The sequence below is a fragment of the Lacerta agilis genome, chromosome 18, assembly GCF_009819535.1.
Source record: "Lacerta agilis isolate rLacAgi1 chromosome 18, rLacAgi1.pri, whole genome shotgun sequence".
NCBI lineage: Eukaryota > Metazoa > Chordata > Lepidosauria > Squamata > Lacertidae > Lacerta > Lacerta agilis.
This window is the reverse complement of record NC_046329.1, coordinates 7,185,129-7,200,640: the sequence shown is the minus strand read 5'-3', so window position 1 is coordinate 7,200,640 and position 15,512 is coordinate 7,185,129. Positions and strand designations below refer to the sequence as shown.

Genomic DNA, 15,512 nt, shown 5'->3' with positions numbered 1-15,512 from the left:
TTCACAATCTACGGCTGACATGCTAACGAAACACCCCAGAACAGAAAGTTAAAGATGGGTGTTGTTGTTGTTGTTTTTTAATAACAAAAATAAAAATAATACAGCAGTTATCAGCTAAAGAGGACACAACATGTCTGGTGAAGAGCATCCATCGAAGGAGGACCGTCGACGATTATTATTATTTTCAATTAAAAAAAAAAATCTTTTACAGAAAACGAAAACATCGAAACGGAGGGGAGACGGAGGTCAGGATACGGCCTCCTCAGCTCAGATCACACTTCGATTAGGAGGTGCAAAGGAAGAATTTGAAACCCCCGCCCCTTTTACGCACACTAGTAATTGTACAGATGGAAATTCTGATTCCACAAAGAAGTCTAGGGGGTAGGTTTTCAGCATGAGCCCAGATACAGTTCATGTTAGTACAAAGATACTGATTTTTTATTTTACTTTTTGGAGGGGAGAGAGATTAGCCGCAAAAGTGTGTGCGTGGGGGGGGGGGGTGCGTCGTTTTTTTGCCTCCCCCACAAAAAAAGAATCGATCACAGTTTAAACATCATTTTGTTTTTCCCGACTTGATCCAACGGAGGGGAGGAGAGAGCGAGAGAGCGGATAAATAATAATGGAGGGGGAAAATGGAAGAAAATACGTCTCCCTCTCTCTCTCCCGCCCCCTGACACACACACACACCCCCGGCCATGCCTCTTTCGCCCCCGCTGCTTTCGCCAACACACACACACACACAAAAATAAACAGAAATAAATACATTGGCTGCTACAAATCTGAATTGGCTGCATAGTGAAGGGTGGACCAGCAGGAGAAGGAGGAAAGGCAAGCAGTTCATGGAAACGTGTGTGTTGGTGTGCATACATTGTCAACAGACACTCCCCCCCCCACCACAAAAAAAAATACCACACAGGAAGCCCCTGTAAATTTTAACACAGAAGACAAGCAAAAAAAAAAAAAAGTTTGTTTTAGTTTTTAAGTGTCCTCATTCATATCCTGGCTGTCCGTCCGGGCGATTTTTCGGGGTGGGGCTGAATTCTCGCCTTCTATTTCCACCTGCTCGGGGTCTCTTTTCTTCGCTGCGTTCTGATGGGAGCAAGCAGAGGAGAGAGGTTGGAGGGGCGGGTAAGAGAAACCAGGGAGGGCGGGGGTGAGATTGATCGCCGTTCAGAGCGACTCACGCGCAGCTTTTCGTCCCCGAAAGGAAAGGAACGACGAGGCGATTGCCCCACGAAGAAGAGTGGCGAAGCGGCCGTAAAACTTGGGGAGTTAAACTGGCAAAGCACTTGTTTTCATGGGGGGAGGCGGGTGCCTCCAACATCCTACCACCCACCTTGCATGCGACCTGAAAGAAACTTTGAAGGCCTCCCTCCCTTGCCGGGAGATGGCTTTTGCAATTAGACAAGATTGCGCAAATTAGACAAGATTGCGCAGAGCACGTTCCGTACCTTTTTGTCCCACTGCTGGTGTAGGTAACGCAAAAGTATGTTCGTCTTTTCTGTTACTATAACTGTTGGAAGAGAGAGCCGGGGTGGGGGTGGGGGAGAGAGAAAGTATATTATCACAATAAGTTGGAGATTTCTTTGTTTTCAATGGCCATATAGCTTTACACATCACTTGGGAAGACAGGCGAACTAGTGCCAGTGTACTGGAAGAAGCAAAGATCACCAGCGTGGAAGCGATGATTCTTCAACATCAACTTCTCTGGACTGGCCACGTTGTGCGGATGCCTGATGATCGTCTTCCAATGTGACTCCTCTATTCCGAACTTAAAAATGCTAAGCGTAATGATGGTGGACAACAAAATAGGCTCTCTCAAGGCAAATCTTAAAAAAAATGTGGTATAAACAACGACAACTGGGAAACACTGGCCTGCGAGGGCTCCAGTTGGAGAACTGCCTTGACCAAAGGTGTCTTGGGTTTTGAAGACACTCGAACTCAGGATGCAAGGGAGAAACGTGCTAAGAGGAAGGCACGCTTGGCAAACCCTCACCGCGATCAACTCCTACCCGGAAACCTATGTCCCCACCGTGGAAGGACGTGTGGATCCAGAATTGGCCTCCACAGTCACTTACGGACTCACTGTTAAAACCGTGTTCATGGAAGACAATCGTATTCGGCTACGAGCGGTCGCCAAAGAAGATATGGGGAGGGGTGTGTTGTTTTTTAAAATTTATAAACCTCATACCTAAGGGACCCTCATACCTAAGGGACTGCCTCTCCTGGTATGTCCCAGGTAGGACCTTAAGGTCCTCAAATAATAATTTGTTGGAGGTCCCGAGCCACAAGGATGCTAGGTTGGCTTCAACTAGGGCCAGGGCCTTCTCAGTCCTGGCCCCGACTTGGTGGAACAGTCTGGCACAAGAGACCAGGGCCCTGTGGGATTTGGCATCTTTCCGCAGGGCCTGCAAGACAGAGATGTTCCAACCAACCCTTGGGTTGGTTTCAGTTTAACCCTGATGTTTCGTTCTTTTGGTGTGGTTGGTGGGCTACTTAAAAATGAGGCTGCAGTTTAGATTTAATTTTAAATTGTATTTTAATCTGTATTTTAATGAACTGCTTTATGTTTTTGTTGTGATTTTATTGGTGTTAGCTGCCCTGAGCCCGGTTTGGCGGGGAAGGGCGGGGAATAAATAAAAATTTATTATTATTATTATTATTATTATTATTATTATTATTAAAGACATTTATATATGCTGCTATTATTCACAATTGGCTTGCGACAATAAACCACACAATAAAAGCCATGTAGAAAGTTAAGATCAGGTAACTATTGCGGAAAGATATTATTTGCTGCCTGCATAAGGCTAACAGAAATGGAAAGTTTGCAGCAGCTGCTGGCTGAGAAGCTACTTGCCGGATGCTAAATGCTCAGTTTCTTATTGCCAAATGAGCGTCACTGGCTTGGGGAACGACCGGCGGCGTTCCTGCGGGTGATCTCAGGTGATCGAGCGGCAAGGCAAGTGTTTCCAGCCTTCTCAAAAATTGCATTGCCTCTTTTACACTGCCTGTGTCCCTGCAGAAGCTCCTGGACTCTGTTGTCTCCCAGCTACCCTGGCGGCCAGCATGACCAATGGTCAAGGGTGGCGGTGGGAGAGGGGAGCCTGGCAAGTTCCGGAGGGCCACAGATATTTCCCAAGGGGAGAGCTCAAGAAAAGAGGAGGAGAGGAAAAGCCAGCGCTTACTTTGTTCTGACGGATATTCCCTCGTCGGGAGATATACTGATGGCCTTCTGTTCTGTAAATTGAAAAAGGAGAGAGAATGAGATTTTTTTGCGTGAGAGAGAGAGATGTGCAGTTCAGCTATCATATTGCTGATTACCCAACATTGTCCCTGTAACTTGGTTCTTCTTGAAGTTACTTGCACACAAGGGCAAAAACAAAACTACAAACAAGCCTCTGCCCGCAAAGAGCTTACAGATTAAAAAAATAAAAGGTCCTAGGGGTAACTGTGTCCCTGAAGGACCAGGTGTGCAGGCTGGGAGTCATTTTGGAATCACAGCTGTCCATGGAGGCGCAGGTCAATTCTGTGTCCAGGGCGGCTGTCTACAAGCTCCATTGGGTACACCGGCTGAGACCCTCCCTGCCCACAGACTGTCACTCCGGAGTGGTGCATGCTCTGGTTATCTCCCACTTGGACTACTACAATGCGCTCCATGTGGGGCTACCTTTGAAGGTGACCCGGAAACTAAAACTAATCCAGAATGTGGCAGCTAGGCTGGTGACTGGGAGCAGCCACCAAGACCATATAAAACCGGTCCTGAAAGACCTACATTGGCTCCCAGTACGTTTCCGAGCACAACTCAAGTGTTGGTGCTGACCTTTCAAGCCCTAAACGGCCCAGTATACCTGAAGGAGCATCTCCACCCCCATCGTTCTGCCCGGACACTGAGGTCCAGCTCTGAGGGCCTTCTGGCGGTTCCCTCCCTGCGATAAGTGAGGTTACAGGGAACCAGACAGAGGGCCTTCTTGGTGGTGGCATCCTCCCTGTGGAACGCCCTCCCATCAGATGTCAAGGAAATAAACAACTATCTGTCTTTTAGAAGGCATCTGAAGGCAGCCCTATTTAGGGAAGTTTTTAATGTTTGACCTTTTATCGTGTTTTTAATATTCTGTTGGGAGCCACCCAGAGTGGTAATAATAATAATAATAATAATAATAATAATAATAATAATAATAATATCATTGTTATTGTTCTAAATCCAAAGATCCCAAAGTCAGGGCTGTAACCAAGCGCTGCTTAGGGGAGACCTGTTGAAATCGACAGGCCCAAGTTAGCCACGCTCCTTAATTCCAACAGGTTTACTCCCGAGTATGGCAAGTGCAGGATACGATCCTCACGGTGCTTATTGCTTTAGTTTGCCTTCTCCTTACTCCAAAGGAGCCTTGCTGCACGGCAGCAAGAAAAAAAAAAAAGGGCAGGAAAGGAAAACCAGGACAGACTTGTTTCAAAACATCAGCAATCCAAATAAGTTAGTTGTTCAGTATCACGGGCGTTATAACATTTTGAATTCATCTTAAGCTACCAATCAATACCAGCTGGTTAAATTTCAGAAATGATTACTAAGACGCAGCATGGGTTTCTCAAAAACAAGTCATGCCAGACAAATCTCATATATATATATATATATATAGAGAGAGAGAGAGAGAGAGTGTGTGTGTGTGTGTGTGTGTGTGTGTGTTACAAGCTTGGTGGATCAGGGGGAATGCTGTGGACATAGTATATCTTGATTTCAGTAAGGCTTTTGACAAAGTCCGCCATGATACCCTTGCAGAGAAGCTAGTGGGCCGGACGAGGTAACTGTTAGGTGGTTTTGTAGCTGGTTGACAGACCCAACCCAAAGAGCGATCACTAACAGTTCTTTGAAATATCTAAACGAAACAAACGACAGAGCAAGCTTGTTTTCTGCTGCGCCGGAGGGGAGGGCCCAAACCAATGGATTCAAGTTGCAAGAAAGGAGATTCCGACGAAACATCAGGAAGAAATTTCTGATGGCAAGAGCTGTTCACCAGTGGGGGACTCTAATTCCTTGGGGGTTTCTAAATGAAGGTTGGATGGTCAATTGTCATGCATGATTTATTGAGATTCCTGCACTGCAGGGGGTTGGACTAGATGACCAACAGGATCCCTTCCAACTTGACAATACTACAATTTATGAAATCGTGAACAAATGGAGTATCTTAGTGGGAGATCAAGACTGGGTTCATCCCCCTCCCAAAAAACCTGAAATAACCAGGACCCTCAACCCTCAAAAAGACTCTCCAAAAGGACCCCGAGTGCGACTCCTTGTTGGATCTCAAGCCAAAAGTAGGTACTCACCGATGCTTTACATACAGAATCTGCGTGGAAACGGCTGAAATTGCTTTTATTGTAGACAGGCAAGCCTTTCAGAAAATCAGCCTGGAATTAAGCAAAACGGAAAGGAAAGTGAAACCACAGACAGGCTTTTAAGTAGCAAGCATCTTTTGGGGGCCGAGGCTCCCCCTTTGCTTTTCTCTTGCTGGACTCCCGTTCTCATACGCTCCATTCAGTGTGCCACAAATACAGGAAGCTGCCTGACCCTTCGCAGACATTGAGGACTAGAAACTTGACCACTCCCCTCCTGCAAAAAACCCTTAATTTTAGCAACGTATTTTTTATTATCATATATATATATTGCCCCTAAAAAGTAAGTTACTAGTCCTCGTGGTTCCAAATATAGTCAGTTCAAAATAGGAAGCTGCCTTATACAAAGCCCTAGACTCAAACTACCACATTTGCAATCCGCTGGGTAGCTTAGTTGATTAGAGCGCAGTGCTAATAATGCCAAGGTGCGATTCCTGTCATGGACAGCTGCAAATTCTTGCATTGCAAGGGGGTTGGACTAGATGGTGCTCAGGGTCCCTTCCAACTCTACGATTCTGTGATTTCTTCTATGATCTAGGTAAGTGTTTTTCAACCACTGTTCCGCGGCACACTAGTGTGCCGCGAGATGTTGCCTGGTGTGCCGTGGGAAAAATTGAAAAATTACTTTATATACAGTCAATATAGGCACAGAGTTAAATTTTTTAACATTTTCTAATGGTGGTGTGCCTCGTGATTTTTCTCATGAAACAAGTGTGCCTTTGCCCAAAAAAGGTTGAAAAACACTGATCTAGGTAGGCCCCATCACAACCTATAAGCACCCCTGAAACAGGCATTTTGCTGGATCAAAGGCAGCCGTCTCACCCCAACGCAGAATCCGCTAACCTCTCCCAGAGGCACATTTTTGCTGCCCAAGGGGAATGCAAAGAAGCCTTCCAGACCAACAACAACAAAAATCAAAGTGTGGCAAAACGGTTTGGGTGTCAGGCTAAAGCCTGGCAGAGACCGGGGTTCGAATCCTCACTCAGCAACACAAAGCTCACAGCGGCGACTTTGGGGCCGGTTGCTGCATCTCTCAAGCTAGCCTACCTTTCAGGGCTGTTGTGAGGTGGAAGCAAGGAGAATTCCATAAAACGCCTGGAACGAAACCCACCCCAACACTGGCCAAAGCCAACACCCCCAGCAGGAAACCTACTCAACGGTCCCCCCGAACCCCCGTGTCCCCCCCCATGCCCACAGCAAAGCCTGAACCTTTCCGAGAGCAAACCCCCAAAGCAAGACACCCCACATATGCATGTCTGGGGTCTTCCCTAGTCACCCCAGCCTCACCGACGGATGCTTCTCCTGTCCAGAGGGGAGCCCCCCAAAATTTGCACCTCCGGCCCTATAAGCTCACTAAGACACCCCCTAACCCCCACCCCACCCCGGCTTTGTTCACATAGCAACCCAACGGGGGTGCTTCTTCTCCCCCCCCCCGGCGCCAGTCGTAAGAAAGCCCCTCCATGATGGAAGGGGGATGGGATGGGGGGGGGAGAAAAGCCCCACAAAGCTTTCAAACAGCTCCCCCATTCACTGGAGGGTGGTGGAGGGGTTGGAGGAAGAAACAAGGGCCACCCCCATGGCCCCCTCTCTTCCTCATCAGGCTCCCCCCTCCGCCTCTGACCTGAAAGCACCCCAGACCCCAGTCTGCCTCCCCACCCCACAGATGAGCCCCCCCTCCCCGCTTAGCCCCACCAGTTCGTAATGCACAGCACCCCAACCCCACCAGCCTCACTGGACCCCCCCCCATATCCTCTGTGCTGCCCCCTAAAAGCACATCCTCCCCCCAAAAAGAGACCCAGGCCTCCCCCCCTTGCAAGCCTGTACACAGGACCCCCCCCCAAAATAATAATCATCATCATCACCCCCCAGGCCCCTTTCCAGAGCCCCCTGCCCCACCTCCCCCAATGGGACCCCCCACACCCAATTGAGCCTCCCCTCCCCCCCTCAATGAGCCCCCCACCCTCCGCCCCGCCCCCCAATGAGGCCCCCCACCCGTTGGGGGGTCTCCTTCCCCCGGGGGAGGGGCCTGCGCGGGGCGGGCGGCCGCCCACCTACCATCTTCCCCCTCCAGGCGCCTCCTCAGCAACTTCTCGCCCCCCTCCGGTCGCCGCCGCCTCCCCGGCCCCCCTCCCACAGTGAGGCCACGCCCTTCGCCGGCGCCCATTGGCTCGCCAGAGGCGGAAGCGGCGCCGCCATTGGCCGGCGCCGCTGCCGCTCCGAGCAGCCACGCCCCCCTCCGCCCTCCCTCCCTCGCGCGCGCCGCCCTTTCGCTCTCGCCGCCGCGGAAAAGGGAAGGCGAGTCAGGAGGGAGGGGAGGGGGAGGCCGGATGTGGGTGGGCGGGGCTTCCGGAAGGGCATGCCGGGAAATGGAGTTTCTCCAAGAGGCCTGGGTTTTTTTAAAGAGGCTGCGGCTGCAAGAGGAAAGGGCGGGAGTCGGATGGTGGGGCGGAAGCTGCACCTGACGGGCTGCTGCCTGCAGAAGCGGCTGCGTAAGCAGGAATCTGGAAGGCGCTGGGGATTTTATCCAGGCATAGAGGCGGAATGGTGTGGGGCTGGAGGAGGCAGCTGCACCTGACGGGGTTTCTGCATAAATCACCTTCATATGATATGGGCAGTGAGAGATTTCACTTTCTTGGGCTCCATGATCACTGCAGATGGTGACAGCAGTCACGAAATTAGAAGACGCCTGCTTCTTGGGAGAAAAGCAATGACAAACCTAGACAGCATCTTAAAAAGCAAAGACATCACCTTGCCGACAAAGGTCCGTATAGTTCAAGCTATGGTTTTCCCAGCAGTAATGTACGGAAGTGAGAGCTGGACCATAAGGAAGGCTGATCGCCGTAGAATTGATGCTTTTGAATTATGGTGCTGGAGGAGACTCTTGAGAGTCCCATGGACTGCAAGAAGATCAAACCGATCCATTCTGAAGGAATCAGCCCTGAGTGCTCACTAGAAGGACAGATCCTGAAGCTGAGGCTCCAGTACTTTGGCCACCTCATGAGAAGAGAAGACTCCCTGGAAAAGACCCTGGTGTTGGGAAAGATGGAGGGCACAAGGAGAAGGGGGCGACAGAGGATGAGATGGTTGGACAGCGTTCTTGAAGCGACTGGCATGAGTTTGGCCAAACTGCGGGAGGCAGTGGAGGATAGGCGTGCCTGGTGTGCTCTGGTCCATGGGGTCACGAAGAGTCGGACACGACTGAACGACTAAACAACAACAAAATGATATGGGGTGTTAGGGGAGAGGAAGGGAAGTACCTCTCCTGGGGTGCTTTGTCCTCCTTTGGTCCCTGCCCTGCACTCCGCTCTCACCTGCAGCTCCAGCAGCGGCCGCTCACCAGGAACAGCTTGGACTGGCTGGCTAAACCACTCGAGGGGAGCCAATGGGTCTCAAACCCCTGCATGCGAAGACAGGCTCCAGGAAGCGGAGTGGAATCAGACCAAGAGTGGGTCCAACAGTCAAGCAGGCAGATTCTGCCTGTGCTACTTACTAGAGGGGCTCGTTCACCTGGGAAGGGAGCCCATCAGGAGGAAGGAAGACTCTGATCCCAAACCTCTGCTGCCTTGAGGGATATATCTGGGAGAAGAAAAAGGCTCAGGAGTAAACCCTGCACAAATCCGGAGAGGGGTCCCTAAGGCGATTAGATGGCGCCTCGTACTCCTCCCTTTGGCAATTCCTGCAGCCAAGCTGCTGCCAAATGCCTTGCTCTGCTTTCCTTTGGATGCCCACCAGTGAGACTGAGAGGGGGGTCTTTTTTGTCTGGGCAGCCCAGGACCTGCAGACACATGGCCCAGGCTTGCACCCCGGGGGGAGGTCACTTTGGTGCTGCTCATGCACTCTGTTGCCTCTCGAGACTGACGGATGCTAGAAACAGCAGCAAATGTTCCTATGCTGCGACTTAAACCATTTCTTCTGTCCTGGGAGGGGTGGGGGGAAAGGACATCTGTGGCCTTCCAGATGTTGCTGGCCTCCATCCCCTTTTGTCCTCGGACCTTGGAGCTGTTGGGAATCAGGAGTCCCGCAGCATCTTGAGGTCTGCACTGTTTCTGTCATGTCCTGGCTGGATGCAGAGGAATACTGGGAGGAACCAGCTTGGGAACCCCCAAAAGAAGGCGGCTTAGAGCCCGGGGAGTGGTGGTGGGACAACAATGAGTGGTCAGAGGGAGAAGACTAGGAGATGGTGGTGTCAGAAGCTGAAAGGGTAACAGGGTTTGGTGAGCTGGGAGAGCCCGTAGCAGAGAGAAGTCAAAAACAGAGGAAGAAGCAGAGGAGGGCCAAGAATCAGTGATGAGGCAGGCTGCTGAAGGAGCCAGGGGGTCTCCCCCCACTTACTGTGACCAGCTGTCCTCCCTACTGGTTTCCCAGAAGCTGCAGAGATATGAAGAGGGTGGTGCAGAGATAGACAAGGCACGGAGTCTCAGATTGCTTGGGAAGGTGGAGACTTAGGGAGCTATGGGGAGGCAGGGACCTTCAGTCTTCACAACTGGGGCAAGATCTACTGGAGGGGTCGGCAACCTGCGGCCCACAGGGGTAGTTTAACCAGCCCACAAGCCACCCCCGAACCAAGCCACCCGCTCAGTGAGTCCCCACACGCTGTGCTAAACTGCCGCGGCGCGGCGACTCACTTCTGTGGCGCCGAAAATTGTGTCTGTGCATGTGTAGACGCCGAAAATCGCGGGCTCGCAGGCGATCCGGCCCACGGAGAGATCTCTGCTGGAGTGAACCGGCCCAGGCAAGGTAACCTTGCTGACCCCTGATCTACTGGGAAGATCTTGCTGTGGTTACAAGGCCTGTGCTGTTTCGTTTCTTCGAATAAAGAGTTAACTTCACGGATACCTCACAAGATTGCTGGCCCGCTCCCAATACCCACCCGACATTTTTAGATTCTAGGGGGCTACAAAGTGCCACATATCTCCTCTATTCACTACCTACCGCTTCATCTTTCTCTCTCTGCCTCCATTTGCTTTATTATTATTGTTGTTGTTGTTGTTGTTGTTGTTGTTATTAAGCAATCAGTTATGTGTGTTGCAATCATAACCCTAAGCCACAATGGATTTACTGCCTTTTATTTATTTGCTTTGCCAAAAGGCGGGAAATAAATCTCGATTCCTGAACGGCAATGACACCTATGAAGGTTATCGGTTTCGATTCAGTTGGCAAATCCCTGTAGAAAAATCCTTGGCTTCCAATCCAGGCAAGGAGCCACACAGACATTGCAGAAATGGAAGACCTTCTGTTCCAGTTTGTGGTGTGCAGGACTCTTTAGCGCATTATAGCAAAATGAACCAGCGGCCGGTTTGAAGCTTCTGTGTTTTCTTAATGGGTCAGAGACTTCCTGCCTTTCAACATCCGTCGGAGGATCACCTCTATGCCACTGCGGGTGCGGATACGCTTTATCCAGCCGTGCTTGTGTTTCCTCTTGAGGTTTGAGGGTTGGTACTCATTGCCGCGGGCTTTCGTCCGGATCTGCTGGCATCCCCATGGCGTCACCGGCTGAGGGAAACTCCGGCAGGCAGCTGCTGGCTCTGGAGACGGGGGTATGGAGAAAAGGGAACTGATCCCACGCCGGTAAAGCACAGCGGCCGAAATCCTCTGCATGAGGAGGAGAGATCTGAGGGTGGAGTGGGGGAGAGAGAAAAGAGGACTTTTTGCTTCATTACAACAGACATTTCTCTTTTTGTGTATGTTGAGTTAGACTGGTGACTGGGAGTGGCCGCCGGGACCACATAACACCGGTCCTGAGAGATCTACATTGGCTCCCAGTACGTTTCTGAGCACAATTCAAAGTGTTGGTGCTGACCTTTAAAGCCCTAAACGGCCTCGGTCCTGTATACCTGAAGGAGCGTCTGCACCCCCATCATTCAGCCCGGACACTGAGATCCAGCGCCGAGGGCCTTCTGGCGGTTCCCTCACTGCGAGAAGCAAAGCTACAGGGAACCAGGCAGAGGGCCTTCTCGGTAGTGGCGCCCGCCCTGTGGAACGCCCTCCCATCAGAGGTCAAGGGAATAAACAACTACCTGACACTACCTGAAGGCAGCCCTGTTTAGGGAAGTTTTTAAACTGTGATATTTTAAATGTATTTTAATGTTTGGTGGAAGCCGCCCGGAGTGGCTGGGGAGACCCGACCAGATGGGCGGGGTACAAATAAAAAATTATTATTATTATTATTATTATTATTACTGTTATTATTATTATTATTTTATAAGTTTTGATGAGGACGTTCAGGAGGTCTCAGTAGAATGGCTTAGACCTCTCCTCTCCAGGCAACAAATGCACTCTGTACATGCTCAGAAAGTACACTGTCTGCAGGGGGAAGGAAACACTTGTCCTATAAGCCTGCTTTAAGAACAAGAGACAACCTGCGCATGCTCAGAGGCATGCTCACAAATGAGGTGGGGGAAAGGGAAGAGAGCCTGCCCCCATCCACCTTATTACTGAAGTAATATTATTATTACTACTACTGTACAACTACTATTATTAAAGTCATATTGCAGGACAAGAGGCACTCACTTGCATGCTCAGAGGCTCTGGTGTTCACAGGTATTCTGTGTATGCTCTGGTGCATATTCGCACTCTGGGCGTGTAAAGAAAAGAACCTGCACAAGGAACACCATGTCTTGCAGTATGGCTTTAATAGACAAGGTGCACTCTGTGCATGGTCAGTGGCTTCAACCACCAGGGGCAATTCTGCACATGCTCAGAAGCTTCCCTCATTCTGTGCATGCTCAGAGGCTCCCACGCCAGCACAATTCAGGCCTCCCCGTCTCTCGCTGCTGCTCCAGCCGAGCCCTTACCTGCCTCCTGCCAAGCTGACCATGTTATCCTCGTCCCTTGCCCCGTCCTCTCGGCAGAAACGGAAGCACTCCTTGGCCCATGACGTCGCGCCAATCAAAATCGAAAGATTGGACCGGAAGAGGCCGTACCGTCCGCCGCTTTGCTTCCCGGGTAGCGTAGTTTTTGCGGAGGAAGCGGATGCGCGCTTCTCGGCTTCGACCAATAGAGGGCGGCATCTCGCTGACGTCGATGAGGTCGGAAAGAAGGAAAACTCCTTTGCCCCGCCCCGTGACGTAATACGTAGGCGTCCTTTGAATTGCCCCGCCCCCTCAACCACAGCATTATGAGTTTGGCCTGTGACGCGCCTAGCAACAATGAGGCGGGGAGAGAGAGTTACCCAACATTCTTTGCGCGCCATATTTATTTATTTATTTATTTATTTCGAGAGATACACATAACAGGCTGCTATTGATAGCATGAATTATGTAATTATTTGGAAAAAGTGATAGCGACGCGGTTAACCAGAGTGAAAACAACACTTCCCAGCGTGCTTTGCAGTAAGGCGCTTGCGCACTGCGCACCAAAGCGAACCGAAAGAGGCTTTTTGGCCCTCTCAAGCTGCCGTACGTGTTAGTCTTTCATTGCATATTCATTTTTTGTTGACCGCTTTGAGGTCCTCGGCGAGCAGAAGGTGCGATATAAATGCAGTTTAATAATAATAATAATAATAATTTATTTATACCCCGCCCTGGGTTCCCCCAGCCACCCTGGGCGGCTTCCAGCAAAATATTAAAACACAACAATTCATCAAATATTAAATATTATTTACTGTTAAATATTATTTATTATTATCGTGATCATCATTATTTATTGATCATTGTTATTTATCACCGTCGTTGTCGTTGCGGAAGACAGCATGCCCTCGCCCCAATCCCTTAGTTTAATCCAGCGTGGGACAGAGACGGGGGGGAGGGGGAGAACCCAGACTACCCTTCCCGGCGTGCTTCGCGGCTGCGAGTTGATGACGCCACCGGGGCCGAGCGAGCGTCGCAGGTCGCCGCGCGAGGGTCAGGAGGAGGGCGTGGAAGGCGGCGCCGCATAATATAGGCATGAGGGGGCGTGGCCGGGCGCCTGTGCCGCCGCCGCCGTCGATTCCTCCTCCTCCTCCTCCCTCGGCGGAGGTTCCCAAGATGGCGGCGCTGGTGGAGGGGGGCTACGCGCTGTCGTGCGGGCGGCTCGGCCGCGGCACCCGCGTCTCCGTCTTCCACGTCAAGCTCACCGACTCGGCCCTGCGCGCCTTCGAGGCCTACCAGGGGCGCAAGGTGGGTGGTCGCGGAGGGGGAAAGGGGGCGGGGCTTCTGTGTGGGGGGGAGGGAGGCACGACCCCCCTATATATATATTTATGCCTTGGAGGGGACCCCCCCTCCACACACACACACACACTCTCCCTCTCCTCGTGTCATTATAATGGACGGGGGAGGAAAAGGTCAACCCCCCTCATTAATATGGGGAGCACCCCCTCTTTAAAAAAAAACAAAACCAGAGGACCCCCCCTATTTTTAAATAGACAGAGTCCCCTTCCTCAGCATAATTTGGGGGGAAAGGGAAGGGGGATCCTCCTCCATCAGACACACTCCTCATTAATAGGAGAGGAGGGCCCCTACCTCATGTATAGTGGGGGGACCCCCATTAAGGTAGGGAAGGAAAGGGGGACCCTCACTTCGTCACTAGAGAGGGACATCGCCTCTTTTTTTATTTAAAAAGGGACCCCCCTTTAATAGACAGAGTCCTGTTCCTCATCATAATTTGGGGGAGAGGGAAGGGGGATCCCCCCTCCTCACACACTCCTTATTAATAGGAAATGAGGACCCCCATTTCATGTATAGTGGGGGACCCCTATTAAGGAAGGGAAGGGGGACCCCCCACTTCATCACTAGAGAGGAACATCGCCTCTTTTTATTTAAAAAAGGACCCCCCCTTTAATAGAGTCCTGTTCCTCATCATAATTTGGGGGAGAGGGAAGGGGGATCCCCCCCTCCTCGCACACTCCTCATCAATAGGAAAGGAGGACCCCCACTTCATGTTTAGTGGGGGACCCCCATTAAGGTAGGGAAGGGAAGAGCGGACCCCCCTCACTTCGTCACTAGAGAGTTGCCTTCCCCTTCCTTGATGTAGGGGAGAGGAAAGGAGTACCCCTTTATCAGTAGAGTGGGGGGCATTGTAATGGGGGGGGGTGGAGGGAAGGAGGACCACCCTCCCCTCCTTAGAGAAGGGCATGGGGACAGGCACCCCTTTTCATGTAGGGAGGGAGGACTATCTCATCACCTATGGAGACCCCCTCTTCTTATAATGGAGGAAGGAAAAGGGGACAGGCCCCCCCAACTTATGAACAGGCAGTGAGGACTCACACTCTTACTAGTAGGGGGGAAGGGGGGGCCTCACATTAATAGAAACAGCTTTACTTATTATAAGGGGGTGGGAAAGAGGAGAGAAGTAAGGAGGAACCCCCCCTCTCCTCCTTAGTATAATGAGGAAAAGAAAAGGGGTCCCCCCTCATTGTTTAGATAGGTAGGGGACAGTGAACCCTCCCTTTTTAAAATGGGGTTGTCAGAGGTGGGAGCCTTCCTTTAATTCATAAATATGGGGGGGGGAGGAAGATGAGAAGTGGATCCCCCCCCACAACATGTAGGCACAAGATCCCCTGCGTTGAATGAGATGGATCCCCCCCTTTAAATATATTAAGGGCTGGGTTGGAGGGGGTGGTTACAGGATTGGGGAGACAGATCCTTTCCCCCCCCCCCCACAGACACACACACAAAAATGTGAGTCTGAGAAGTGGATTTGACCCCCTCCCTCTGTCGGCTCTTCCAAAATTAGTCTGAATAAGCATGAAACACCCCCTTCCCAGCTTTTCATAATGGGGGGGGAGGATTGTTGGAGGAAGTGGGTGTCCTTTTTTTCTCCCCCTCCCCAAAAGGGCCATTTTGTAGGGTGATTTCTTCTTTTCTCTCCCCACTCCCCCTGAAAAAGTAACTTGGAAAAGGAGGAAGTTGATGGGGGGGGGGAAAGGTGTGTCCTTGGGTTGTGATGAAATGAGGAAAGACAGAACTCCCCCTCCTTCCAAAAGAAAAAAGAAAAAAGGCTACTATTGTGAGAAGTTGCCCCCCCCCCAATGAAAGAGGCCTGGATACAAACAGATCTATGTTTTTTTATAATTATGAATGGAGCTGATTTGATTTTTTTTTTGAGGGGGATGTGACTGTTATAGGACTAAGGAAACAGAGACAGAACTGTTCCCCCCCCCACCCTGCACCAGTCTCTCAAGATCTCCCCCCCCCCAATCAAATAAA

At 50.9% G+C, this 15,512-nt stretch overlaps 3 protein-coding genes across 4 annotated transcripts in view; 1 reads left to right on the top strand and 2 right to left on the bottom strand.

Annotated features, from left to right (window-relative positions):
* Positions 1 to 953: 953 nt before the first annotated feature.
* Positions 954 to 7,533, bottom strand: DDA1 (DET1 and DDB1 associated 1). Its single transcript, XM_033136635.1, has 5 exons — positions 7,444 to 7,533; positions 5,323 to 5,403; positions 3,189 to 3,240; positions 1,452 to 1,513; positions 954 to 1,089 (listed from the first exon to the last, which is right to left on the bottom strand). Exons 1-5 carry the CDS (start codon positions 7,444 to 7,446, stop codon positions 979 to 981), a joined length of 309 nt encoding a protein of 102 aa, XP_032992526.1. The 5' UTR covers positions 7,447 to 7,533; the 3' UTR covers positions 954 to 978.
* A 2,905-nt stretch (positions 7,534 to 10,438) lies between these two features.
* Positions 10,439 to 12,280, bottom strand: MRPL34 (mitochondrial ribosomal protein L34). Its single transcript, XM_033136594.1, has 2 exons — positions 12,183 to 12,280; positions 10,439 to 10,999 (listed from the first exon to the last, which is right to left on the bottom strand). The coding sequence occupies exons 1-2, from the start codon at positions 12,203 to 12,205 to the stop codon at positions 10,705 to 10,707; spliced, it is 318 nt and encodes a 105-aa protein (XP_032992485.1). The 5' UTR covers positions 12,206 to 12,280; the 3' UTR covers positions 10,439 to 10,704.
* A 1,042-nt stretch (positions 12,281 to 13,322) lies between these two features.
* ELL (elongation factor for RNA polymerase II) overlaps positions 13,323 to 15,512 on the top strand; it is a 53,840-nt gene continuing 51,650 nt past the window's right edge. For both annotated transcript variants that reach the window (XM_033136710.1, XM_033136709.1), the window contains exon 1: positions 13,323 to 13,484. In XM_033136710.1, coding sequence (XP_032992601.1) covers positions 13,353 to 13,484 — 132 coding nt within the window. In that variant the 5' untranslated portion in view covers positions 13,323 to 13,352. The remainder of the gene's footprint in view (positions 13,485 to 15,512) is intronic.

Coding starts and splice junctions, on each gene's coding strand:
- DDA1 (XM_033136635.1), bottom strand. Junction 1,514..3,188: donor GGAATATCCGTCAGAACAAA/GTAAGCGCTGGC, acceptor CTCTTCCAACAG/TTATAGTAACAGAAAAGACG. Junction 1,090..1,451: donor ACCAGCAGTGGGACAAAAAG/GTACGGAACGTG, acceptor TGCTCCCATCAG/AACGCAGCGAAGAAAAGAGA.
- MRPL34 (XM_033136594.1), bottom strand. CDS start 12,205: ATGGTCAGCTTGGCAGGAGGCAG. Junction 11,000..12,182: donor GTCAGCTTGGCAGGAGGCAG/GTAAGGGCTCGG, acceptor CTCCACCCTCAG/ATCTCTCCTCCTCATGCAGA.